The sequence below is a fragment of the Calliphora vicina genome, chromosome 2 (genome assembly GCF_958450345.1).
Source record: "Calliphora vicina chromosome 2, idCalVici1.1, whole genome shotgun sequence".
Classification (NCBI taxonomy): Eukaryota; Metazoa; Arthropoda; class Insecta; order Diptera; family Calliphoridae; genus Calliphora; species Calliphora vicina.
The window spans coordinates 65,856,944-65,884,008 of NC_088781.1; the positions used below are offsets into that span (position 1 = coordinate 65,856,944).

General features: G+C 28.7%; 2 protein-coding genes across 5 annotated transcripts in view; one reads left to right on the forward strand and one right to left on the reverse strand.

Annotated features, from left to right (window-relative positions):
- The first annotated feature begins 220 nt into the window (after nt 1-220).
- On the forward strand, nt 221-4,663 carry LOC135951549 (32 kDa beta-galactoside-binding lectin lec-3). Its single transcript, XM_065501218.1, has 5 exons — nt 221-399; nt 468-655; nt 3,816-4,064; nt 4,137-4,293; nt 4,369-4,663. Exons 1-5 carry the CDS (start codon nt 278-280, stop codon nt 4,634-4,636), a joined length of 984 nt encoding a protein of 327 aa, XP_065357290.1. The 5' UTR covers nt 221-277; the 3' UTR covers nt 4,637-4,663.
- A 4,987-nt stretch (nt 4,664-9,650) lies between these two features.
- BicD (protein bicaudal D) overlaps nt 9,651-27,065 on the reverse strand; it is a 59,742-nt gene continuing 42,327 nt past the window's right edge. For 3 of the 4 annotated variants that reach the window (XM_065502450.1, XM_065502449.1, XM_065502448.1), the window contains exons 3-9: nt 18,638-19,003; nt 18,429-18,566; nt 17,493-18,355; nt 16,762-16,979; nt 16,449-16,700; nt 16,208-16,382; nt 9,651-13,179 (exon numbers count right to left, since the gene is read on the reverse strand). In XM_065502450.1, coding sequence (XP_065358522.1) covers nt 13,062-13,179; nt 16,208-16,382; nt 16,449-16,700; nt 16,762-16,979; nt 17,493-18,355; nt 18,429-18,566; nt 18,638-19,003 — 2,130 coding nt within the window. In that variant the 3' untranslated portion in view covers nt 9,651-13,061. Of the gene's footprint in view, nt 13,180-15,825; nt 16,383-16,448; nt 16,701-16,761; nt 16,980-17,492; nt 18,356-18,428; nt 18,567-18,637; nt 19,004-27,065 lie in introns of all 4 variants that reach the window. The other variant, XR_010576041.1, reaches the window with a different exon arrangement.

The following is a 27,065-nucleotide window of genomic DNA, read 5'->3' on the forward strand; positions in this document are numbered from 1 at the left end:
AATTGTTCACACTTTGGTGCCACTGTAAAACTTACAAACAAACTAAAACATTCATAAATAGTTTGTTGTATTATTCATTTGAAAGTATTTTTTTACATAATCATCAATGGAAACATTAACTTGTTACAATATTCAACCATTTACCACTACAGGTTGTAACATCCACGAGTGGAGAAACAGACAGGCAGCAGCAAGAACAAGAACTGCTAGGTACAAACAAACATGATACAATTAAAATAAAATGAAGTCCTGTTAAGACATAATTTGAACATTTGAAATGAATCAGTTGCATTCGAGGAGTCAGAACGAAATGAACGTTTGGAAAGGAAAAGTTTTAACAGATGTACCCTTCGGTCATGTCTTGATATTTAGTGGAAAAGTTAAACCAAATCCAATTAAGTAAGAAGATGACCAAAAAAATAAGTTGTACAAAAAGTGTTTTCATTCTGTGTTTATGTATCTCTTAGAATCTCATTGGATTTGACAGATAATATCAGCGTGAAAAATGAAAGTGAAACAGTTTACTTAAAACTGGAGGCAAATTTTCGTGAAAATCAAATTATACGTTCCATGTTTCAGCCGGGCGAAGGTTGGCAACAGGAAGAAATTTCGAAAAACTGGAAAAGTGAAGGACCAAAAAATCCTCTAATGCCAGGTTGGTTAAAAAATTTAATGATTCAGATAAAATATGTACTATTGAATATTATAATTATGCTATTTATCTTTTCCGTTGTCACTTTACACCTCGAAATAATAGTTTTTCGGAACTTCTGGTTTTTACATATCTAAAAATTTGGGTACATGGTGGAAGTGAGAACAAGAATAAGCTTAATTAAATAATCGGAAAGCTCCTGATATAAAATCAGTAATAAATTTATATTTTCTGAACTAAGTTCTACGTTTTTTTTAATATGTCCTTTTTTATTAACTTTTTTACAAATAACTTTTGTATTAATGCTATATATGTATGTATTTCGGATTTTTTTACTAAAACTTAGCGAACGTGTGAAATAATAATAATAATAATAATAATAATAAATAATTTATTGTAAAAAAAATTAATTTTTTCCGAAATCCTTAAAGTTCAAATCCTAGTGACGAGAAAATTATGAGAGGCATTGCATAATACTTATCATGAATTCCATAGATATCACAAACCAATTGACCTAGCGTCTTCCGATTTTTATCATATTCATATACGATTTTCAGATGATCTGGCTGAAATTTTCCACAAATACTCTCTGTTGATAAGTTTTGTTTGGTATTGAAAATGGGCAATATCGGTCAATGATTACACCTAACCCCTATACAAACATCCCGCCGGAATACTGTTTGAGCAGCCATAAATAGTTGATTATTCGGCAATCCTGATTAAATTTTGCACAAATTAGTTCAAAGTACTCTGAATTATACTATAAAGTTTTGCGAAAATCGGAAGACATTTGTCTTAGTCAACATACAAGGTCTCCCTCAGAAAAATACTTGAACATGAACATAATAACACTGTCCAACTAATTGAGACTTTTTGGATTGCAACAGAATAGCGACTCTATAATTCTGAAAGGGCATGTTGAGTAGATAATTTTTGTAGAATAAACTTATAGTCCACCTGGTCTGCATTTTTTTTACAGTGGGTCAAAGTTTTCATTTTTTGATCGAAGGGAGCAGTATACTAATTGAAAAAAATTTTGTAAGTTAATGTCTAAGAGAATTCTTATTGTCAGAGTTATATTGTGGAATTTTATGAGGATCATTTTTGTGGAAGATCTTAACCCTCTAGCTCCTCTCCTTAGGATCAAATTTGACCCTTTTTTCGAGAAAACCCAAAAAAGTCCTTTCAAAAAGGACATTTAAGGATTCAAATATTCGACGAATATTGTTGCCGGAAAATTTTATTGGGGGTCATCAAAGATGAAGATTAAGCTTGGGTCTCACCAAAAATCTATTTATAATCCAAATGAGCTGATATTTAAAATATAAATAGTCCTACAGAAAACGTTCATACACATGTAGGTTATCACTTTTATGTCAGGAGTTATTTATATATTTATTAATTTTTTAGTTTTTTAGATATGTAGGGGCTACGGAGGTTCAAATTTTTTTATTAAATATCATCTATATTTGCGATAAAATTTCGAATATTACAAAATCAACTTGCTAACAGTACTTTAGTAAAAACTGAGTTATAATGAAAATTCCATGTTTTAGCGTAGTAGCACACGCTGGGTATCCGCTACTTGTTAATAAATTCGAAATGAATCAATCAATTTTTATGATCGATATCTCATTTTATTGCTATTATTTAAATAAAATTTTTTCGATTTTGTTGCCCTGTGTAGATAACACATGCATCTTAAATCAATAAAAAAGTTAAACCAATGAAAAAAATTGCGAGTTTTTAGAAAAAAAATATTTTTTCTGTGTTCTTTGGTGAAATTCATGGCATATCCTTAATAAATTTTTATAACTACTTTAAAAATTATATTTAAAAGTTTGAAACTGGAGTTCTTATAATTCAAAATCAGATGTTTTTTTAATGTTTGAAACTGGAGTTTTTTATAATTCAAAATCAGATGATTTATGTATTGCTCATTTTCGATTATAACGAATCGTGGAACAGGCAGTTAATGTTGGTAGCACTGTGCTGAGTAGAAGTATTCACTTGTGACAGTATACACAAAATATGGTGGATGTGGAAACCCGACGTTAAAACCGTTAAATTCAAATTGATAGTGCAATTTCGTAACAATATGAACGCTTTCCTTTACTTTGATATCCATATTGTGATTGATTGTCTAACATCAGATCGGAGAGAAATTTGCTTTCAAAAAATTCAAATAAAATTAGAACTATGTAGATTGAATTTCGAAAGGCGGAAAAGCCCGTTTCGGGAAATTTTTATGAAGTTTATAATGTATTATTGTAATTTAAACTAATAATTAAAAAAAAACTTAATATATGGGAAGATCCATGTGAAAGCGGACAGCAGTCGGATTTACCATCTCCGATTTTAATGAAATTTACCACATACATAATACATCCAATATGTTCCTCATATCAGTGAATTTTTCAACGGAAACTCATTCAATTTGTTAAAAAAATTATATACACATAATTGTCCATAACTTTAAAACTACTCGAAGACCAGCTTAAATTATGACTCCATTTTAAAGCCGCATACCGCGTTCTTTATTAAATTTTAACACCGCGATTTTTGATAATTTTTACATTGAAATATATACATACTCCGAAAATTGACTTTTAATCTTTTGGAAGTAAACAATTTTATTCACACCATTTTAGGACAATAAATTTGCCTTTAAAATAGAATCAAAAATTATGTTGGACTTTGAGTAGTTTCAATGTTATGGGCAATTATATGTATGTATATAATTTTAGACAATTTTAACAAATTTTTAAATTTTACAATCGCGATATTTTTGAAATGGAACCGTTATATGAGTGCTAAATTTCATTAAAATCGAAGATGTCAAATCCGAAAATAGCTGTTTTCTGTACGTTTTGATATGGATTCTCCCATATGTATTATTTTCCATAAATTTATTAAACATGTGTACATAGGGTAACATAGAGACGAGACGTAATTGTCAAAAACCTAAGTCTGTTGTCAAAAACCTATCTCTCGCAACAACAAAATACATTCTAGTCAATGTATTTTGTTGTTGTATGAAACATATTTTTTGTTGTATTTTTGTTTGACAAATCGTAGTGTCTCGTCTCTATGTATAATTCTCTATGCATGTGTACATTTTGTAATTTGTCTTAAAATACATACATAATTATTTTTATTCCAGGTCAAACCTTTACATTTCGTATTGCAATATTACAAAAATGCTTTGAAATCTATGTAAATGATAACATTTATGGAACATTTGAATTTATTAAATTTCCAAAGCAAATTCAATACGCAATGATTTATGGTGATTTTGAAAAAATAACACAATTCCATCATCGTATGTTGTATCCCCTAGTCTTTCCAAAGGGACTTATATGTCCCGAAAGAATTGCATTTCAAAGTGACGTCCCAAGGAAATATGAAGCAGGTAAAACGTACTCGTAATATAGGAGTAACACTATTACGTGCAAATAATTTTACAATTATTTTTCTGATAAAGGAACTGTTGTTGCTATGGAATGCATTGTCAAAGGACCACCGAATACTGAGTTTTCCATATGTTTCCAGTGCAATGATAGCGGTCGTATTGTTTTGAAATTCCTAGTAAATTTTGAAAAGACTGCAGTTGTACGAAGCTATCAAAGGGAGGATAATAGGTGAGTTTTATACGAGTAATCTGATATAATGTAATTTTCATGAACATCTATCTATTCGCCTTTTTGTTCTTGCAGTTTCTGTTCGGATGATGAAGAAACGGATGGTGAATTCCCCTTTCAACGTGGCAAATTATTTAAAATCGCTTTTGGCGTTGGTGACAGAGCATTTATTATTGCCGTTAATGGCCAATATTTTACTTACTACAATTATCCCTTCCGTTCTTTCTCCATCTCAACATTGAAATGTTTGACAAATATTGTTGGCGATTTTACCGTTAAGAATATTGAATATCATTCGGATTCTCCATTACTAGATCGTGTTGAAAAATTGTCTTTGATTTGAAATAAGTATTATACGAGTTAAAGTAATGCTTAAATTAATGCACGTGTATGTAAACATACGAGTACTTAGTATGATTATATAGTAGAAGGATGACAATTTTTTGGAATAAAATAAGTAGAATGTTTACAGTTGCCTAAATGAAATTTATTAATTTTTGTTTGGAAAAGTACGAGTAGTATTTTTATGCATTTATGTATCACGGTAAAGATTTATCCGTAAATCTCCCTAAAGTATTATTATTTTGAAATTGCCTTTTGCAAATTATTTACGACTGTTAGAGTATATGGTCGAATGCTTAAACCACTTAAATACTCTATCGGTATCTGCTTTATTGTCTAAATGTTAATATTAATTTAAGTGTGTATTAAATTAAATCTCAAACGATAACAATCACTGTATTGAAGAGATTTTAAATTATGTTGTAATTGAACATTCTAAACAAATTTAATAAAATAAGCACTTGTTGAATAAAAAAGATTTAGTAAACGATTTACTTTCTGGTTTTATTTAATTTTAGTACATAAATAATTTATTTTGGAAGATGGTTTTTAAGCCCGATTGAATTTACAAAAGGGTTAACTGTCAAACGAACTGTCATACTGCGCTCACATTTATGATCAGTATACTCTGGCAAATCATCATGAATAGATTGACGCATGAACAACGCTACCAAATTATTAAAATTTACTTCGAAAATCAGTCATGGTTACGCGCAACTTGTAGTCGACTATTTTATCGCAAAATTGTGTTCAGCGATGAGTTTAATTTTTTGGCTTAACGGTTTTGTTAATAAACAAAATTGGCTCATATGGAGTGAGAACAATCCACTACAGACTCCATTACATCCAGAAAAATGTACAGTCTGTTGCGGTTTACATGCTGGTGTCATCATCGCTAAATCAAAATTTGGCGATAACTTGATTTCGATAAATCGTAAATTTGACGCCTCTAGCTTATTTCCTGTAGGGCTACGTAAAGTCATTGGTTTGTGCGCAAAATACATGTCGCAATGTGTAAGAAATTTCGATCAAATTTGGCACATTCGGCCTTAGAACGAAGCCTATTGAAACTGGCTGTAATCGGTCCATTATTTAATATAGCCCCCATACAAATGTCCTCCCGTAAAAAATTTTGGGAGATGGATTCTGTTATTCGGGAATTCTGATATTATTTATCTGTATTGAGGACAACTTCTTAAGGTGAACGAACGTGGACAGATTTCGTAGCATTTAATTCTATTCTCTATGAGATTAAAGATATTCGGATGCCGATGGTGATTTATTAATGCTTAAAAATGTGGTATCATCCGCTAAGGTAAGAACATGTAAGTAAGTACGCTCTTGGGCATATCTAAAGGGTACATACTTCCTTGGGCAAACGGAAATTTTCAGACTTTTGACTTTGGCCCTTTTATGAGTTGCATTCGACAAACGATATTCGTTGTCTATCGAATATCGACTATCGAATGTAAAATTCGTATTATATGTTGGCATCGCTGTCGAAAATTTCGTTGTGCATCGAATTTTCAACGAACACAATTTTGCTTTCGACACTGCAAATAAAATTAAAAATATTGTTAAAAATGTTAATATTTGTAATTTTATTTGTTTTTGGTGGACCAAATACCACTATCTGAAATATTTTCGTTAACCCTCTAATGCCTAAGCATGCCTCATGGCACTCATCACAAAATTCCAATAAATGCAAATATAACTGTTATTTCATTTCAAAAACTTTGAAAGCTTTTTAAAATAAGTTAAGTGCGTTTTTTATCAACTGTTACATGAGTTTTTGAAATGTAAAATAAGTTATATTTGCATTTATTGGGATTTTTGCGATGAGTGCTTGGGCATTAGAGGGTTAATTTTATGCAGGTCTAAGGTTGTAAGCAACGAATGTGCGCCTTAATACCAAATGACAATTCATTCGATCAGCTTTTTCGACTACAGTCTAAAATCAAATTTAGTTCATAATAGGCACCTTTATTTGGAAAGATCTGTCTGTTATACAACTTCAAAATATGTAACTTATGTACTTTCGCAGGTAATAAACAAATAATTTTGTATATTAGTCCATCGTGGCAGACTATATTAAATACCTATAAATACTTCCGTATAAGGTAAAAATTTTGTAAAAATGTCAACTGACTTTTCGAAAAATCATTAAAAATCGAAGAATTCACATTTTCAAAATAAGTTTTAAAGATTCCGATACCACGTTTAATTGTCTTTAATTTGATGTACTTACCGTATCGGAATCTTTTCTGGTAGGGTCAGAACTTTAAAATTTCAGGATCAGAAATTAAAAAATTCAGTAAAAATGTCAACATGTGACTTTTCGAAAAATCATTAAAAATCGAAGAATTTACATTTTCAAAATAAGTTTTAAAGATTCCGGTAGCATGTTTAATTACCTGACCCTGGTAGGGTCAGAACTTAAAAAATTCAGGGTCAGAAATTAAAAAAAATCCAGTATAGGAATCTTTTCTGGTAGGGTCATAACTTAATGATACTGTTCGATGATACTGTCTTTCCTTCTAAAACCAAAATAACACTATTAGAGTTAAGATGTAGTATCAGGTTTTCAAGTAGTAACTGTTCGAACAATTTAGAGACAATTGACAATAAAATGATTGGACATTAATACGTTACTTGGCTAACGTCTTTTACGGATTAGGGACAAATGTAGCCTAATTATCGCCATATTTCACACTATAATTTCAGAGCGCTTAGAACTAATTTGTGCCGAATCGCCGCATAATCAACATATTTATGAGTGCCCTAACAATATTCCAGGGGGACATTTGTATGGGCACGGACGGACATAGCTAGACTGTCTCAAAATATTATGAGGACCCATATATATACTAATGTGGGTTTGCAACAAATATTTTGATGACAAGCCCAAAAACCAAAAAAAAACGAAATTTATCTTTAGTTAAAACCATTTTTTTGGAAAACACTACAAATAATCACTCCTTAATGCCTTTTGCATAAAAACAATGTTTAATAATTAAATTCATACTTTTAGTTTTATTTATTCATGTTTTTTGCTCATTTTTTTTTAATCCATTAGACAATAATCTCAATTATTTTCTCATATAATATTATTTGTATCTTTTTTTTAATAAAATGTTTAATTTGTGTTTATTTTATTTATTTTTTGTCTTTTACTCATAACATGTTAGGTTAATTAATTAATACACTAATAATTTACAAATTTATGTTTAATTTATTTAATTTTTTTTTTATTGGCAAAAAAATTTCTGGTTTTTTCTCCAAAAAATGTTTGGTTTCTGGATTTGTTTTTGTTATTATTATTATAAAATTAGTTTTATTTAATTGGTTATTTTTTATATTTAATGTTATTTAATTATAATTATAAATATTTATTTTGTTTATCTTTTGTGTTGTGTAAAATTATGTTTAGTTGTTAGTTGGTTTAATTCATTTTTTATTATTATAATTATTAATTTTAGTTTTTTTTTCATTTAGAATTCTAATAAGGTATCAGTTTATCAATATGTTATAAATTATTATTTCATATTTGTTCAAACAAATTAAAGATATTGAAAATACTTTACATTAAGGGGGGAAAACCATAGTGTAATAATACGTTTAAAAGGATTTTGTTGAACAAAAATTATGAATTTTTCTTTTTAATTGCATTCATCATTTTTTGTGTTTTATCACAATTTGTTGGTTGGTTTTTTTATATTTTGTTCTTTTATAAATAAAATAATAGTTTTATATATTTGTTTTTGAAAAAAGGGACGGTTAAACAATTCATTATAAAATATTAAAGTTTAAATTTAGTTATTTTTATATTTACATACTAGTTATTTAGTTTATTTTGTTTTAAAATCACTTTTAATAAAATGTTGGTGATTACAAAAGGAAAAAAAACATTTAAGACAATTCGATGATTTTGGAGTGGAATGGAATTTGTTCTTTTTTTATGTAAAAGAAATAAATTCAGTTTTTTGATGGCTCGGTAGTTGAGGTGAATGATATTTTTGTTTCATTTTCTTTTTTTAATAAATAAATATTTTAGTTGAACTTAAATTTGTAGTGGCTATAAATTAAAACAAAAAACAATTAATTATAAGCTGTAGATTGTATTTATTTAAATTGTAGTTAAAGTGGTCATATTTTAAATTGTTAATTAATTAATGAATTCATCAACATCTACTACTTTTGGTTATTTTAGTTTTAATTTGCTGGTCAATTTTGTTTCTACTGTTTTAATATAATGTTTGCATACTTTTAGGCTGTTTAGAAAAATAGTGTGAGTCGAGCTAAGTTTTTTTACTCTATTTTCATATGTTTTAATTATATTCTTATTGTTTATTTTAAATTAATAAAGACAATGGCAACATTTAAAATGCTATCTAATTTATAATTTTTGGAAAGACAATTATTTTAAGATGTATTTGCAATAATAACCATATTTATTCTGTGGTAAACCTGTAGAATTATCTAACGTGAGAGCAAAGATTCAAAATCAAATTAAATATGTTCTCTTAACCATTTCATTAAAGCATTCAGAACGAATTTGTTGTCTTAATTCTTTAATAGTTTAAACTCTGAGAATTTATTCCTTATAGAATAAATATTATTGAATTCATTCAAGTTTTCTTTAATTCAAATCCGTTAATAAAATTTTTTTTCTTCAATTCATTTTATTGAATGAAGAATAAATATTTTAATTCAATTAGATTTGAATTAACAAAAATTTAATCATTCAAAGGTTGAACGGATTCTGTTGTGAATTAATTCAACAGAAGCTAAAGAATTTGTTTTTGATGTATAGATTTTTTTTAAATCTGAATTAAGATTTTCGTGAATTAATCTCAAAATTTATATATAAAATTTGTTTTAGAAAACTTTGATAAAATCAAAAATGGATTATGAATAAGACCTTTAGAATGAAGATAAAAATTTTTCTTTTTTCCAAATAAGGTTTTTTGTGAATTGAGCTCAAATAAAATTAAGAAAAATTAAACAAAAATTAATTATTTTTATAAATATTTCTTTTTTTTTATTAATTTCATTTAAACTACATATTTGTTATAAATTTATTATTTGCTACTTTATAAATAATTAACTTAAAAGCTAAAGTATAAATTAATAAAATAAAGTTAAAAATATAAAGTTAAGGAATTAAAGCACATTTGTTAACGTCACTGCAGGAATAAATGACCAGGATTAAAAAGCTGCATTAAATTATAAATTTTGTGGAAATTAAAGAAGAAAAATACTAATATTTAAAAAGAAAATAAAAATTATATAAACTTGTAAACCTGAAATGTTGAAAATTCAAAAATAAGACTTTGAATTAGTGATGTTTTCTTAAACAATTCAAAGTTTTGTGTAAAACCCATATACGTATATTTGTTATACCTGTTATAACCATAATTTGTTTTAATTAAAGCCATGTTTAATAAAAATAAAAGTACTATAATAAATTTCCAATAAGTAAATTTAATAGTTTTCATAAAACGTTATAACATTTTATTTTCATTGAAAAATATAATTTTTGTATTCATTTGTTATATAATATTTTAAATATTGCCATTGTTGGAAATAAGTTGATGCTTTTTCCATTTAGTGAATTTCAACTTAAATTCTTTTGCTACTGATACTTCTGTTGTTGCTCTAAAATGTTTTATTTTTGTGGTTAATTTATAATTTTTGCTAAGATTTTATTTTTGTTTTGAATTTTAAATTTATATGTAAATAAAATTGGTATAATTTATAAGTTCAACTATTTATTTAACGTGTATAACTATATAAAACTAATCTGTGTTAAAAGGTAGATTTTCTTTTTATTTTCATTCATTGATTCATTTTCATTCTATTCATTTCCATTCATCCTATTTTCATTCATTCTATCATTCAATAGAAATCATCATTCTATTGATGAATTTTCATTCATTTTCACTCTATTGTTCCCTTTTCCCATTTTTCATTCATAAATTTTGTTCACGTGAAAAAATTCCCCATGTTGTGAAATTTTTAGATGGAATTTTGTAAACAATAAACAGCTGTTGCGAACAAAATCAACTATTGTGAATGAAAAGTTCAGGGGAATATCACGATAGCAATTTTCCCTTCGAGGGAAATGGATATTTCATGGGACCATAAATTTCACATGTTATTGCCGATAGAGGTGATTATCAGCACAATTATGAATAAAAAATTTCGCGGAATTTTGTTCCCAGGGAGTTTTTTTCCCATTGAATTTGAATAGGAAAAATGATAAAAGGGAGAAAACTCCCGGGGAATTATTATTCATAATTGGGCTGTATGTTTATTGTAAAATACAAATCTAATGCTTTGCATTTCTGTTCGATTTTTGGTTTTGACGCAACTTTATATAGTTGTACGCAATCTTTAATGATATTAGGATTATATACGATTTGTCGATTTGTTAAATTGGTTCTTTTACTTCTTAAAATTTGTTCCCGTTTGAAGAAAACTATGCACTCACGTTTGATATTCTACAGGTTTTTAAACATAAAGGTACAATAATAGGGTATTTTGAATTTTTAACCCTTTGCAAATAATTCAAATCACGAACTTTTGCACAATCACAACAACAACATAGATAATACGTATGGTTGTTGTGATTGTGCAGATGATCTAACTGAATTGCTTTATTCAAAATAATGATCATAAGTTAATTTAGGTGAAATCTGTCCCTAACTACTGCAAAATTTTATGTTCAATGTATTTTAAAATAACGGGAACTGTTTTCTGTTTTTATCACTTCAAATGTTATTGATTGACCTTTAACCCAAAGCATTTTCATATCAATTTACTCAATCTTAATTGGTGATGTTTAGTAATCGTCGATAAATAAAGAAATTTAAATTATTAACCATTGAATTTTGTTTTTTAACACAGATTAGCTTTTTATTTTATTAAAAATTTAATGTTTCTGTTGTAACTACACTTTACTTTAGTTTTGTAAAAAGTGACCAATATGTAATTTTAATGTAAATCTTATACCATGTTATTTTTGTTTATTTTTTATTTTTTCTATTTAATAAAAATATGTTTTTGTTTTATTTTTTTTCTCTAAAATTTATATATCAAAAAACACCAAAAAATGTAATTTTTCTTTAATTTGTTTTTATTTTTGTTAGATCATTTAAAAAATATTTTATTTTTTGTTTTAATTTCATTTTGTTTAACTTTTGCGTACAGCGTTTTTTCAAGTGTTATGATTTAATTTCAAAGGAAACTGAAAATTAACACAAATTTTATATATTTTACCAAAAGAAAACTCATAATTATTGTACGTTACAAAAAAAAAAGAAAGAAAAGGAAACAAACAAATTAAATGAATTTATTACAATTTATTTAAACATTTAACTAAATACAATTTAATCAATTTCTTTTGAATAAAATTTAACAGAAAATAATTTAACAATATTAAATTTAATAATTATAGTCAAATCTGTTCTAATTTGTACAGGTGTATTGCTGGCACAACTAGAACAGTTCAAATAATAATGACTTTTTTCTTTTAATTTCTTACGTTTTTGTATAAAGGAAATAATGAATACAAATAGTTCTTTAAGAAAGTTTGCATTATTTCTTTTTTTTGTTTGTTTTTGGATGTGAATGATGATAGATTGATTTTTGTTTTTAGTTTTCAATTGTATTAAATGGACGTGTGTAGTGTGTAAGTAACAAACCGTATTATTTTTCAAAATAATTGTTTTTTTTGTTTTGTGGTTGTTGTTGTTGATGTTTATCTTGTTATTTTAACAATATCAAACTTGTATAATAATTAATACATATAAATATAAATACACATAAATATTTGTTTATATAATTAAAGTTATAAAATAGTTTTCTTTAAAGATTTACTTTAGATTTTCATTTCTTTCGAGAAAATGAAAGGAAGAGGAAATTATTTATGTATTAAGTTTAAAAAGAAAATAAGAAAAAAATAATAATAAAAACTAGTAAGTATAGTAGACGAAAAAACCGAAAAAATAGTACTGTATAGTTTAACATGTTAGTAATACATGAATATTTAATTTTTTTTACTCAATTAACAATGATTTTGTTTCGAGTTTTTTGTGTTTTTTTTTTTTAAATATTTAATTAAAAATAATAACATTTGTTTTTAATACCCATTACCGTGTTCAAACAGAAGAAAATTTTAAATGAAGAAAAAAGTAAAATAAAATACCCAAAATTAAGTTAAGGAATATTAATTCTAATAAGAAAGTATAAAATAACTAAAGATTTCAATCATTTTTCTACGTAGGTTGCTGGTTTTCTTTGAAATCTGTAAGTGTGTGTGTGTGTATATGTGTTTTGTTTTTTTGTTTTCTGTTTTAAACAATTTATAACTTAAGTAGGGTGTAAACTAAAGCTAAAAGTTTACGCTGCACGCTTATTTTATGTTAGAAGGGATTTTGATTATTGTTCGGTTGATTTCTTGTCGATGGTCGTGATGAGAACGATGATTTTCCGCCTGTGCCTCGTGGTGGTGGCATTGAGCGACGTGCGGTACGCATCTCACTAAAAATAATAGTAAATGAAAACACAAAAAAATATATTATTACAAAATGTCCACTAAAATGAAATTTAAAACAAAATCAGGTATGTGATAAAGATCGTACGATTTGAAATAGTGTGATGAATTTCGAACAATTTCAACAATTATCTCAAATGTAATACAAATTAATGCAAAAGTATTAACATGAAACTTAAAGCAATACATAATAAATACATCACATTCTTTTTAAATCATTTCGTTTCCGAAAACGATTTCCATCACATACCTGAATAAAATTAGTCTATTTATAAGGAAAGGATATAGGATAACATGCTTATTAGTAATAGGATGTAATTACGTTTATATTTATAATAAAGCAGGTATATATTAATTGCTTTATAATGAAAGCTATGTTGGAATTGTTTTGATTTATTTACATCTATTTTGAACTTTCCTCAACTGTTATTTAAATCTTATTTTTTCGCTTGAGACCATCTAACTTGTTTTTTTACTTAATAAAATGACAGCATGACAAATCCCGTAGGTTGTTCTGTACAAAGTAATTTTAGTAATTGTAAAAAACTGCTAACTCATGTCTAATATAAAGATGTATTCAGGCAAAGGTGCTTGTGTTTCCAAAGTAAGTTATTGCAATTAGCAGGTGGATATTTTGTCACTATCGTAATTATAACCATTTAAAATTTGTTTATATTTCTTTCTACGATCTAAATAAAATTTGACTTGTTTTAGAACCAGTCTAATCTGAAACACTTAATATTCTTTCATATGTATGATGACTTCAGTAGGTAGACAAGAAGCAATTGTCAAAAACCAGTCATTAAAACAACGAAATACATGTTAGTCAATGTATTTTGTTGTATCAGAAATGTATATGATTTGTTTTATCTTTATTTGACAAAACAACAAATTCGAAAAATGTTCATTTCAGAATGCGGTTCAATGTGTCTTATATTAGATGTTTTTTTACCATAGAATTATGTTGAGAATTTGAAAGTTCCCTTAATATTATTTTAAATTCTTTGGGTTCTTTATGTAGGTTAAGGTCAAGACACTGTGCTATATTTCAGGGGAATAGGTTGGCTATTTAAAGGATGTTATACAGTGATTTCAAATCCGTAACCAATTTTCTCTCTATTCAGATTTGAATTCTTCTTTTTCACACTATTTTTTCTCTAAACTAAACTAAATCATGAGAACCCTTGGCACATTTTAAGAAATTCGGTATGGTTTATGCAAGATCATAAAGCATAATCCTGTTGCTTCATCCTAATCTGAGTTATGCCAAAAATTATATTTTCAGCGACAGCTACGTTTAGGTGTCTGGAATAGGCGACTAGTTAGCGTCGAAATAAGATATTATCGATCGGCAACCGTGGAATTAACACTGTATCCATGAATATCGTTAAAAGATGAAATGTAGTTACCATCTGCTAGCAAATGATTATCATTTGGCCAAATATTCACAACTCGGTGAGAGTTGTATCAACCGAAATTGTTTTCTCCAGATGAACACAATATGATGACAATTTTGCTCAAACTCCTTTTAATTGTGGTCGGCATTGAACAGATTGAGAATTGCTCTCTCAGTATGGACATCATTTCATAACTAAATGTGGATCACCTTCATCAGGAGACAACGTGAAGCTTTGGTCCGATTCGTTTGACTATGAAACCATGTGAATGGTAAAAAAGTAAAATTTTTATTTTAAAGGTCATTCATAATGCCAATTCAATTTTCTGATACATTTTTGGGAAATTTCTACCATATTAATTTTGACTATTATTTTAATATATTAAATTGTGAAATGTTTAGTAAAGAACGCATTAAAATTAATTCTGTGAAAAAGACTAACGATTTTAAAAAAATATTTTAAATATATTAAAAAAATAGTAAAAATTAAAACTACATCAGAATATTGCATTTGCATTGTATTTATATAATTTAAAGAGGACATAATCTTTTACATGGTTTAACAATCAAACGAATCGGATCACAGCTTTACAGGATATGATTACATAAATTTACATAATTTGTCGAATTTTGTCACTTTTCAAATTTTGTTAATTGAATCGCAGGTTTTTTCAAATAAAAAATAAAAATTTCAAAAAGGCTACATTGGGTATATGTTTGCAAATGTTTACAAAGTCTTTAAGAACTTTTATCCTTTATGGAATGAATGATATACGAAGCCAACTTTATCACAAAATTGATTTGAAATATTATACGCAAACAAAATTGAAACATTTTGTAAATGTAATAGATTTAATTTTGGTAAAGCTTTGGTAAACTCTTACAATTTGTAAACAAGTCTGTCAGTATTGATTAAAGTTCATGATTTGATTGATACATTGATTGATTGATTGTATGTATGTGAAATGACAATGGAAATCTTTACAAATTGATAAATGTTTAAGAAACATCAGTCTTAATGGAATCGCTTTTTTGCTTGTTTGTTTGTTTTGCGGTGAGTAAATAAAAGGATATAGATACAATATGTATGTAATGAATTGTTGTTGGTTTTGGCATTTTTACAGGCGTATATGAATGTAACAAATAATATTGAATGCATAATAAATATGTATGTATGTAAGGATGTATGTAAATAAATATAACAAAAAAAAAGCTCTTATAAATGGTATACGCTTACCGATGATATAAATAATCACAGCAATATACACACACACGTTAAAAGTAAAACAAAAAGTTAAAACTATAAAATATAAAATGATCACACACACCAAATGTTGAAGGGAAGATAATTTATATGGTGGACGTGATATGGAAAAGAAACCACTCAAACTCAAACCGTAACTCAAATTTAAACGAACAGATATTTATGATGAAATGAAACGAAACGTAAAAAAACAATATAGACTAGATATTATAGTTGAGGCTAAAAAAACAAGGAACTGATATCCAAAAGGAATTTAAAGGATTTGTTTTGATTTTTTTTTTTTGTATGGTAAAAGGAGTAGAGAGTAATAGACTTTAGGTTTGGCTGTTTTTTCTAACGACCCAAATGAACCCACCGATCCATTTCAATTTCTTCCAGTTTTTGGGTTAAATTTAACTTCTGTTGTACGGCCAAGCGTAGCAACTGATTAAGAGTCTTCTTCTCTTCTTCGGCAGCCTCCAATTGACGATTAAGATCGTCAACTTGTGTAACGTATTCTTCGCAACGAGCAGCGAACATTGCACGTAAACCTATGAAAATTTACAAATTGTTAGAATTAAAATGTTTATTTTTTTATCTTATAATGCATGACATACTTGAGAATGTAGCAGCATCTTCTTTGAGAATCTTTAATTCATTTCTCAATTTAGACATGGTTTCACTTACGACCATCTTCTCATTTTCATATTTCGACTTGAGATTGGTAAGTGCAACTTCGGCTGTTTGTTTATTGGATTTGAGCACTGTGCGCAAGGTGGCAATTTGCTCACGTTTTGTGGACAACAGACTCTTGAGTTTAATAATTTGTTCTTGAAGTTCTTCAACTTCTTCACGATTATATTTGTCGGCTGAAATGAGAAATTTCAAATTAGATTTTGATTGTTGGAAGTTTTTGTTGTTTTATCTTACATTCTGTAACATCTCCGCGAACTTTATTCTTATTAAGCTCAATGGTGTGTTCAACGGCAGTTTTAAGATATTTAATTTGATCCGATACGGTGTCAACGTATTTTTTAATTTCCACCGAATCCGCAAGACCTTGCAAATCTTCTACAATTTGAGGTCTTGATATAAAGACATCCGATTTGAATTGTGATTGTATAGCAGTGAGAGAATCATTTTCAAAGCTGTAAAATAATTTAAGAATAAAAATTAAAATTATTAAATTGTCTATATTTCACACAAACAGAAATGCCAAGAGATCAAGAGGTCTTAATGTAGAGTCACACATATCAAATATTTACTCAAAAAAGTGTAAACACATTTTTTAGAACAAATTTGTTTGACGTTGTTTAATTTTACAAGTGCTTTGTAAGAATAGCATCAACAAATAAAACTAAATAACTATAGCGGTATTCAGGTGTAGAGTACTTGGCCTGGTAATGTAGTCAAAGAGAACATTAGCACAAACTAAAAACAAAATACATTCGAAATAGAAAAGTTTATCAATAAATAGCTGTTCCGCATTTTTACTAGGCCAAGAGCTCCACATTGTGAATACAGCTTACATTTGTAAAAAAAACTTTTTAATTTTTCAATAGTTTTTGTTTTAAATTTTTAGTCTAACTTTAATTTTGCAGTAAAAAAAGCTCTTCGAATGTGTAATAGTGCAATTCAGCTACCAATTAATGACTTATTACCTCATATCATCGGTCTTATGATCCAACAACACTCGGGTTGGCATCTCACCATTAACCGTACACACCAAATGATAAAGCTGTGCCAAGTCGTCGCTTAAAGCTACCAATGTGGAACGAGCCGAGCCCAAACTTTGTCCAGCATTTTGTGAAATATTTGTGAGAGTTTGAACATCACTTTGCAGATCCAAAGACTTCTGTTCGGTGTTCATTAATTTGTTTTTCAAACTGGTAATTTCGTTGCGCAACGAAGTCATAGCATCGGTATAGTTCAAACCCTTTTGCAACTCATTCAAATCAGTCTTGAGACCATCAATCTCCTTCGACGACAAAGAGAACCAATTGCCAAATTGAGTTAAAGTATCACGCAGCTGCTGCTTAAGATTATCCTCGTTCTGTTTTTGTTTTATAGCCTCTTGTGAGAATTCTTTGTGATCGTATTGTTTCTTCAATTGCATCAAAGCTTCCACATGGGCTGCTAACACTGCTAGGCGGGCCATAAAGTTTTGCAATTCATTTTGTGATTTATCCAAATTCGTTTGAGCTTCACGCAAATTGGCCGTTAAATGGGTCTTTTCATTTTCCATAGACTCCAATTGTTTTTCCAGCTTTTTCAGTTCGTTCAAATGAATTTCTGAGAAGAGATCACATTTGGTGCCATCGGGAGATTTGAGTTCAGTTGACAAGTTGGCCTCGAAACGTTTCAGGGCCAGGTTGTCTTCTTCGCCATCGCTGTTGGTGCTCGTGTTGTCATCGCATATTGTGCCGCGTATGTTGTATGCCATGTTGGTGATGTGATACATAGACTCGCGATTTAAGTGACTGTCCAGTTCTTTTTTGAGAGCATATTTTGTTTCGCGTTCTCCCTGTTAGAAAAACATTGTGAATAAAAAATTTAACAAAATTCGAGCAATGAGTTAAATAATATTGTTTACATACCTGCAAAGCTTCCAGAGCTTCTTCCATTTGCTTTTCAGCAATCTTTTTTAGATTTGTTAATTCATCGACTTGTTGATTTAACAATTCCAATTCTTCGGTTAGACGTCTTATCTCATGTTTGGCACCTTCAAATTCAACCTAAAAAATAAAAAAACACACCATTAGAGGACTTTCCTCAAAATTTCAACTGAATTTCATTTATAACAGACCTGTGAACTTCTTAAACTTGAGACTTGCTTTTGTAACGATATGTTTTCTTCTTCCAACTCTGAGTATTCCGTAAGCATACGAGTTTCACGAAACTTGAGTTCTTTAAGCTCAGCTTTAAGACGTAGTTTCTCAGCCTCATTATCGGACTTATCGCGGCCGATATCGGAGTTTTCCTGCAGCATACGATCGCGTTCATTGCGCACACGTTCCAATTCATGGCGCAACTGTTTAACTTCATTTTCCAAATCCAGTATTTGCAGATTGAGTGAAGTTTCTCTAGCTGCCGATTCATTTAGCAGAGTCTCCTCCTGTTCTATGCCAGTTTTTGTTGTAACTTTTTGTGAGGTTTGATATTTGGTAAGAGCCTGCGAAAAGAAGAATAAAAAAAAGGAAAACAAAAGAAATTAATTAATTATTCATACAAAAGGAAGTGAATGTAAAAAGCAAAGTGGAAAAGTGGTGTACAATTTCAATAAAAAGGAAGAAGTCATTCCGAAAACAAATCATAATGACTGTGTGTATGTTTGTGTGTGTATATGTAGTTGTCGTTGTATACACACCAGGGTTCCTAATTTCCCGAACTTTTTGTATTCACGGGAAATAGTAATAAGAAATTGTTTTCAAATAAATCGGTTAAATTCAATAATTAAAACCTACAGATCCGACTAAGCTAAATTTGGAAGAAATCGTAATTCGTTTCGATAGAGAACTTTTAACAATCAGAATGTATATAAATAAATTTAGAACGTTATTTTCTCTAAATATGAATATCTTTGCAAGTTTTAATGTTATTCATCTTAATAATTTATTTAAGAACTTAAAATTGAAATTTATAAAAATGTTTCTGTTTTGGTCACACAGAGTCTAAATGTTGCTGTGACAGAAATTCAGTTATTTTAATCGTAATTATTCGCTGTCAGATGATTTTATGTTGCTAGTACTAGGAATCTGCTTTATCTGTGCAGAAATAATACTGTAACATTCAGAAGAAAATTTATACAGAATTCCCAGGAATTCCCGGGAAATTTTTCCCGATTAGGAACCCTAATACAAACAGTTGTACATGAACATTAAAGGCATTTCCGTTTTTAATTTCCTTTTGAATTGCACTTTTGTTTCGTAATTCACTCTTTTACAAGGAAAACACAACTAAATATATATGTATATGTACAATAAAAACAGAAAATAAAAATAATTATGAAATTTCACCCAAACCCAAGACAACAGTTAAGAATGAATATAAGCTATTTCCAACAACACAACGACATCAGCACAACAACAATAAATATACAATATACTACAAAGTGCCCACAACAAACTAAATATTAAATGTAAAAAACATATAAAAAAATAAATATGTTGGCATGAATAACGAATAAGGAAAAATTCATAAACAGAATAAAAAATTCTTAAAATTATGCAGCAGCATCAACTTAACCCAGTAGCATACGACCGAATTTGTAATACAATGGAAATATATAATTCGGTGGTAACTTAATCGAATGCTAAGAAGGAATGCCTAAATAAAAATGGTAAATATTATGGTGTAATCAAAAAATGTATTCTACGAAACGATTTCTTGATATAACGAATGATTTCAATAACATTTTAAGTTTAAAATGTGGTAATACTCTGTATTGTCGTCTCTAAACTTGTTAGTTAAACTTAGCTTAACACACTGTTAAGTTAAACCTGAAACAAATTTAGGAGGACTTTAATCAATGATTGTGTTTTTCACTTGTTTTGTGTTTTGACAGTTCTAAGCTAGATTCAAACAATGAATGTATATTATCTTTATCCCAAAAACTAGCTATCAGTGTAATTGTTATTCGACCTTTCTTCAATTATTCTAAGTGGTTCATATATTTTCATATATACAGGATTTCAAAGTCATTCATTTTGATCAAAATATATTTGAGAAATGAAGTTTCTTAGTCCATGGAAACCTGCAATAGGTAAATAAAAAAGTGAAGTAAACAGATACAGAATACATTCCTCAATAATGCGGAATACCCCACTCTTAGTTATTGCATTTTCTTATCACTTGAATTTTAAAAATTGGTCGCTGTTGAAAGATCTTTCAACAGAACAGGTAATTCAAAAATACCAAGGAACGAACCAATTAGGGGATTCAAACGATCTGATATTAAGTCATATTGTCATAATTTCCTAATATATTATGATTGTTTAAACAAATTCTTGTTGTGCTTCAAAAAAAAAAGTTCTAATCTAATAAGACTTTTTGAACTTTTTGTCATAAAATAACACTTTTTTTGTTACAATATGACCTATATACCTAATAGTAGACCGTTTGAATCCCCTAAATATCTACTATATAAAGTGAAAAAATATTTGAAAACTGCGAAATTTTTTCATTTGCTGTTTATTTACAGTGTTCAAAATTTCTCTTTTCAAATTCCATAATCTTTGTTTTTCCTTTATAAAAGTTTCGTTTCCAGCATTCGGACAAATTTTGATCGAATACCGAATACTGGTATTAGGCAGATTTTCGGCTTAATCCGAAACCGAATATTCGGCCGGACTCTGCTAATTTTATTGAAAAAATTTATATTGTTCAATGTTGTCTACCGATTCGAAACGGTATTATGGATGAATTATTTCGGAAACGGTCACCAAATTACACTTCGAAATAAAAATTTTATATATTTTTAGACAAACAAAAATTTTTTCCCAAAGTTGTTTTTTTTTTCATTTTTTGGAAAAAAGTTTTTTCGAATTGTTATTTAAAATTTTTTTTTTTTAAATTTAAAATTGTAAAAATAATTTTTTTTGCTTTTTAAATTTTTTTTTGGTGAAAAATAAAATTCGGGTTAAAAAATATTTTTCCCGATTTTGAACCATTGTAGGTCCAACTTACTATAGTCTTATGTATATACGTCGTTGCAAAGGTCTTTGAAATATCTATCATTAGATATCCATATTGTCTATATTAATGTCTTAGTAATCCAGATATACATAGGTCAAAAATCGAGTTGTCCTGGTTTTTTCCTCATATCTCAGGCATTTGTGGACCGATTTTGCTGATTTTAAATAGGAAACTTCTCGAAAGCATGCCGGACAGAATTATTGAAGATTTGGATCCCGAAGATGTCTTGGGTCTTCAGAAAATTGATTTCAACAGACGGACATGGCTTAATCGACTCCGGTAGTAAGGATCCAGAATATATATATACTTTATAGGGTTGGAAAATTATATTGTGGAAATTACAAACAGAATGACGAACTTATATATACCCTTCTCTCGAAGGTGAAGGGTATAATAAGGGGACAATATTTATAGAATATCGCTAAGGGTATTTACGATTATATCATTAACGGTAGTTTAGCGGTAGCCAACATTTCAAGAGCATTACTACTTCCGTAAAGCGAGGCGGCATCCACTTAACCGATATCAAATGGATTATTCTGCAATAAAAATGGATTATTAGACAAATCGATATACTAATTATAAAGCCATAAATTTATTTTTGAAAAATCAAACTTCTAAATTATAAAATTCACTTTAATTCTAAATATGTTATCATCATATAAACCTTCGGCTTTTATTTATGTGGTAAATATATTAATAACAACTATGTAAGTATGGTTGAACTATTTGCACCACTATTGGACTCCCCCAAATTACCTCCCATTATTTTAATTTTCAGTGAAAACAAGGGCACGCGTTGATTCCCGCATTAAAGTGTTTGTTTGTTCTACTCTATTCCATACAATGCTCCATGTACCGAGAAGAGATTCATTTCAGATACAGCACAGGTTCATGCAATTTGCATGCATAAAAAATTAAGTCAGCAGCCAGTCAGCCAAGCAACAAACAGACAAACAAACTAGTACAACAATTTACAACGACGACAGCAACAAAAACAACATTAACATCATACAAATGCCCGTATTGTGTGCGTCGTTTATAGTCGCTTGGGGAATTTTGGATTCTTTGCTTTCCGTTTACCCTTTAACCCAACTCACTCATCCACCCGCATCTCAGGAGTTTATGCGTTTTATGGTGAAGAAAATCGAGATGAGGATGAGTTGCCATAGTTTTGAAATATATGAAGAGCGTTATGAGATGAGATGGTTGGATGTTTGGGTTGGCGGTATGTTGCTTCATTGCATACTAACTTTTTTTGTAGTTACTGTTGTTATTGTTGGTTGGTATGTTAACAAAAACAACACTATTTTTTCATTTTATTTTTCGTATTTCTGTTTCTAGTATAGAGCAGTTTTTATACGTTTTTATTTTTTTTATTTTCTGCAGATTGTACGGATTTTGCAAGTTCATTTCTATTCTAGTTAAATGTGTTTTATGTTGGCTTTTTTCTTCCATTATTTTTTGCTCGTTGCCATCTCATTCGTATTATAATTTATTGGATTTTATGGTTAACGATTTAATGGCAAAAACGGAAGTAGAGGAGAAATAGAGAGAAGTTTTATTTTAATTTTTTTTTATTGTCAAAATGTTCTACAAAGTTGAACGGAATATTAATTGTTCATGTTAATTTTATTAAAATGAATTTGCAGATTGTGTTACACGAAAACGAAATAAATTCCAAGCTTGTAACCAGGGAGATTAGGAAGCTTTGCGAATAAAAATAAATCAAATAGAAAATATGCGGGAGAGTAAAAAAAAGAAAGAAAAAACAACACTCGAGATGACATTGGATATAAAAATCATTGGCAGTAGAAATTGGAGTTGAATTTGAGTCATTATTGCTGTAGTATTTATTATTTAGAAAAGTCAACTTTTAAATTGTTACCGAGAATACAAATCTTCGGATTTTTATCAAACAATATTTTAACACTAAAGAGTTTTATTTGTACATATTGTTTATTCATTAGAATAAATTCTATCACATACTTATATGTTTTTACTCATATATTTATATATATTTTAAAATATATACTTAAACATTATTTCTAAACTGTCGTTCAACTTGTAGTTTCTTATATTAATCAAACTGTTGCTTTAAAACAGCTACAGCCTTAAAAAATATTTTTTTTTAGTTTTCATGAGCGGTCAGTTGTGTCGAAAACTGTTTCAACATAAGAAAGTTATTGACTTTTATTACATTTATTCCAACAAGTTGAAAAAAATCCTCTGAACAATATTAATTTTCCAGGGACCGTAAATTACGGTTATCCAAAAAATTTAAACTTAAAAACTCTATATGTTAGAGTCAACCTATACTGTTTTTTATGACGGATTTATATAGCCGTTTTTAAGAGTTTAAGAGTTAATATCACCATAGATTCTGAAAGAGCACGTCAATACGTATTGACGTGCTCTATATAAAAAAACTCATTTGAGGAGTTTTATTTTTTACGTCATAAAATAAGTGATTTGGGTAGTTTTATTTTTCCCGTCAGAAAAAAATACCTCACATACAGTACATTTCAACATCGAACCGCACCCTTTGGAACCGCCTTTAGTTTTACGCTTTCCTATTTTACAATATTGACAACGAACAGGGTAAATTGGCTGTTAGCAGACATAGAAAAATCACGACTAACATTTCTGTAGCCCATTGTGTTTTAGCATAACCTAATATCTACAGAATTACAGAACGCCATACGGAAATACTCTTTTTGGGCACGCATTAAACCAATATAAACTTTGATTCCAGAAAACCAAAGATAAACAATGCGCCTGCGATCTGTGATTGGCAGGAATGTTTAGTTTTAAAGTAGAGTATCCAAAAAACCGAAACCGAAAACCGGTCAACGGGTTTTTTCATCTTTGTAAAATCCACCGGTTTCGGTTTTTTTAACTTTTCGGTTTTTTGAAAAACCAGTTTTTGTAAGACGGTTAACCGGTTTTAATGAAATATATATTCTAAAGCTCATTCAAACATATTTATGAAAAACTTTGATACCATTTTTAAAGATATTGATTTCGTAAAAGATATAAAATAATTGCATAAAGATAGAGCCTTAAGAATTCAAAAATGCTAAATTTTCGAAGATTTTCGATAAATAAAAATTTAATATAAACCAGTTAATCGGGTTTTTTTAAGATAAAAACGGAAACCGTTTAACCGGGTTCTTTTAAAGACAATAATTGAAACCGATTTTTTCAAAAACACACTTTTTCGGTTAAATCGGAAACCAGTTTTTTAATATTGCCGGTTTTTGGGACACTCTATTTTAAAGATAAGTGGACCTACCCAATAATGAGAAAAAATTCTTGCATGCTAATTCTTGGTAGACATTTTTGTATTCAACTTTGATTGCCCAATCTCCATTTATTGTCAATGTCAAGAGGATGAAATGATATTGAATCGCATGCGAACCAAACATTGTTCCCAAGGTCTATTAATAAGGTCTCTGAATAATTAAACAAATGTGTATTAAAACTTAATTTAGTGTAGATAATTGAATAGTGAGTGCTTTACTTATTTATGTAAAAATAAATATTTTGTTAATAAGATTAGAATATGTAGATATTTAAATATAAAAACAAACTTTGACATCTGTTAGAACCAAAAAGCTAAAAAAAAAGTAATCAACTGTTTGACTGACTCTACCTTGTATAAATTCGCCTTGATACTGAGCTTGTCAAAAACAGAAGATTACAATCGTACATTTCAAAGCGCATTCACAATAAGGTGGTGTTGATAGCGCAGCTGATCACTTGTTTAGAGGCTTAAGCTGTCAAATCCACTAAAGTTTGTTGTTGCAAATACTACAACAAACCCCAAAGCAACAAAAATAAAAGGCAGACTTTGACAGCGTCAGCCAACGTTTTTGACAAACACTGTATGTAAACACAAAGGATCAAAATCGATCAGCTGATTAGTTGCATAGACCTTGGTTGGTCCCATACAGCAGGCTTGAATGGAATGCAATGGATAAATATACTCTTCATCCACTGTTATTTCTACTGATGAATGAAAGTAGTTACGAAGATCGCAGTTCATTTAGGTACGAGCTTTAGACGAGCTTTTCTAGTACGCTGACTGTCAAAGCGATTTAATAAATATTTAATAGTTTGATGGTAATAACAAAGTTGTTATACCCTTATGGTAATAACAAAGTTGTTATACCCTTATCATTTGATTTATTTACACCCCCGACGAAAAAAGAAGCCCACTTTCCAAATGTTTGTGGACTTTTGAACTAAACTTGTATGGTTAGGAGGTATATATAATCATTAGTCGAATCTATAAAATATTGAGTTAAGTTAAAACATATGTCGTTATTTCCCTCGACTTCTAAATATATATTTTCTGGAAGCTATTGAAATTTTCAGACTCCAATATTGTTTGTTTTTATAATCAACAGTTTTTTGGGAACATTTGTGATATAAATGTACTCATCCAAGCACATGAGCATAGTATTTGCTCATACAAAGATTTTTATTTTATGAAAGGTTAATAAAACAAAACTTTAATACAAAATTTGTTATATTAAAATATCTGTATGAAAAATGGGCTAAACATTTTTAATGTCAAACATTTGACATCTCTGGATTCCATTACATTGTCCCTGAGCAAAAATTTAATTTTAACTAAAAGTACAAACTCATTTCGCAAATATGAATTAAAACGATCCACAAATCACTGTTCACAACACAGTCGCGCAATAAGAAACAATAAAAGAAATATGTCCCATTACTCCCCCACTAATTATTCGCATTATTCTCATAAATGTAGAAAAACAAAAAGAAAGGAAAATATGCATTTAAAAAAAAGAAAGCAAACGACATGTTATAACTATGAATAACTATAATGAAAATAATACATTTTCCGTTTTCCTTTAACCACATTCATTCACCCTTCTCCGCACTCCTTATACAACAGCAGCACAACATCTCGGCGGAATTCTTTTTAACAAGATTTTTCTTATATTTTTATTTGTTTCTGGCTTAATATTTATAAAGGCACCCACCTCTTGCCTCCAACTTTCCTTCCATCAGCGTCATCATCATTCATTTTAATACCATTATGTTTGACAGGGTAAAAAAATACTGAATGAAGATGAAATACAAAAAAAAATAAGAAATAAATGTTTAAAAGTAAAATAACTTACAACAAGTTTGTTGGCATTATTTTAATTACAATTTAAAACGATGTCGTCACTAATTGTGGTAACAATAATAATAAGAAACATTACAATGTTAATTTCTTTAGGCCAAGGATACACATACTTATGAGTGTTTTAGTAAATACACCAACCAGCATTTTGTATGCCATAATTTTTAACCATGACTATTACTATAAAAGAAACCACAATTTTAGCAAATATAAGTTTATTTTTTTTTTTGGCATAATATTATATTTAAATTTAAGAACAAGTTATACCCAACACCACTATTGTGGGGAGGGTACATTATCCCAACACCTATCTTAAAGTCCATCAATCTGCATAGGTTCCCTTTCTGAGTCTATTAAGAGATGTATGAGTACCTCC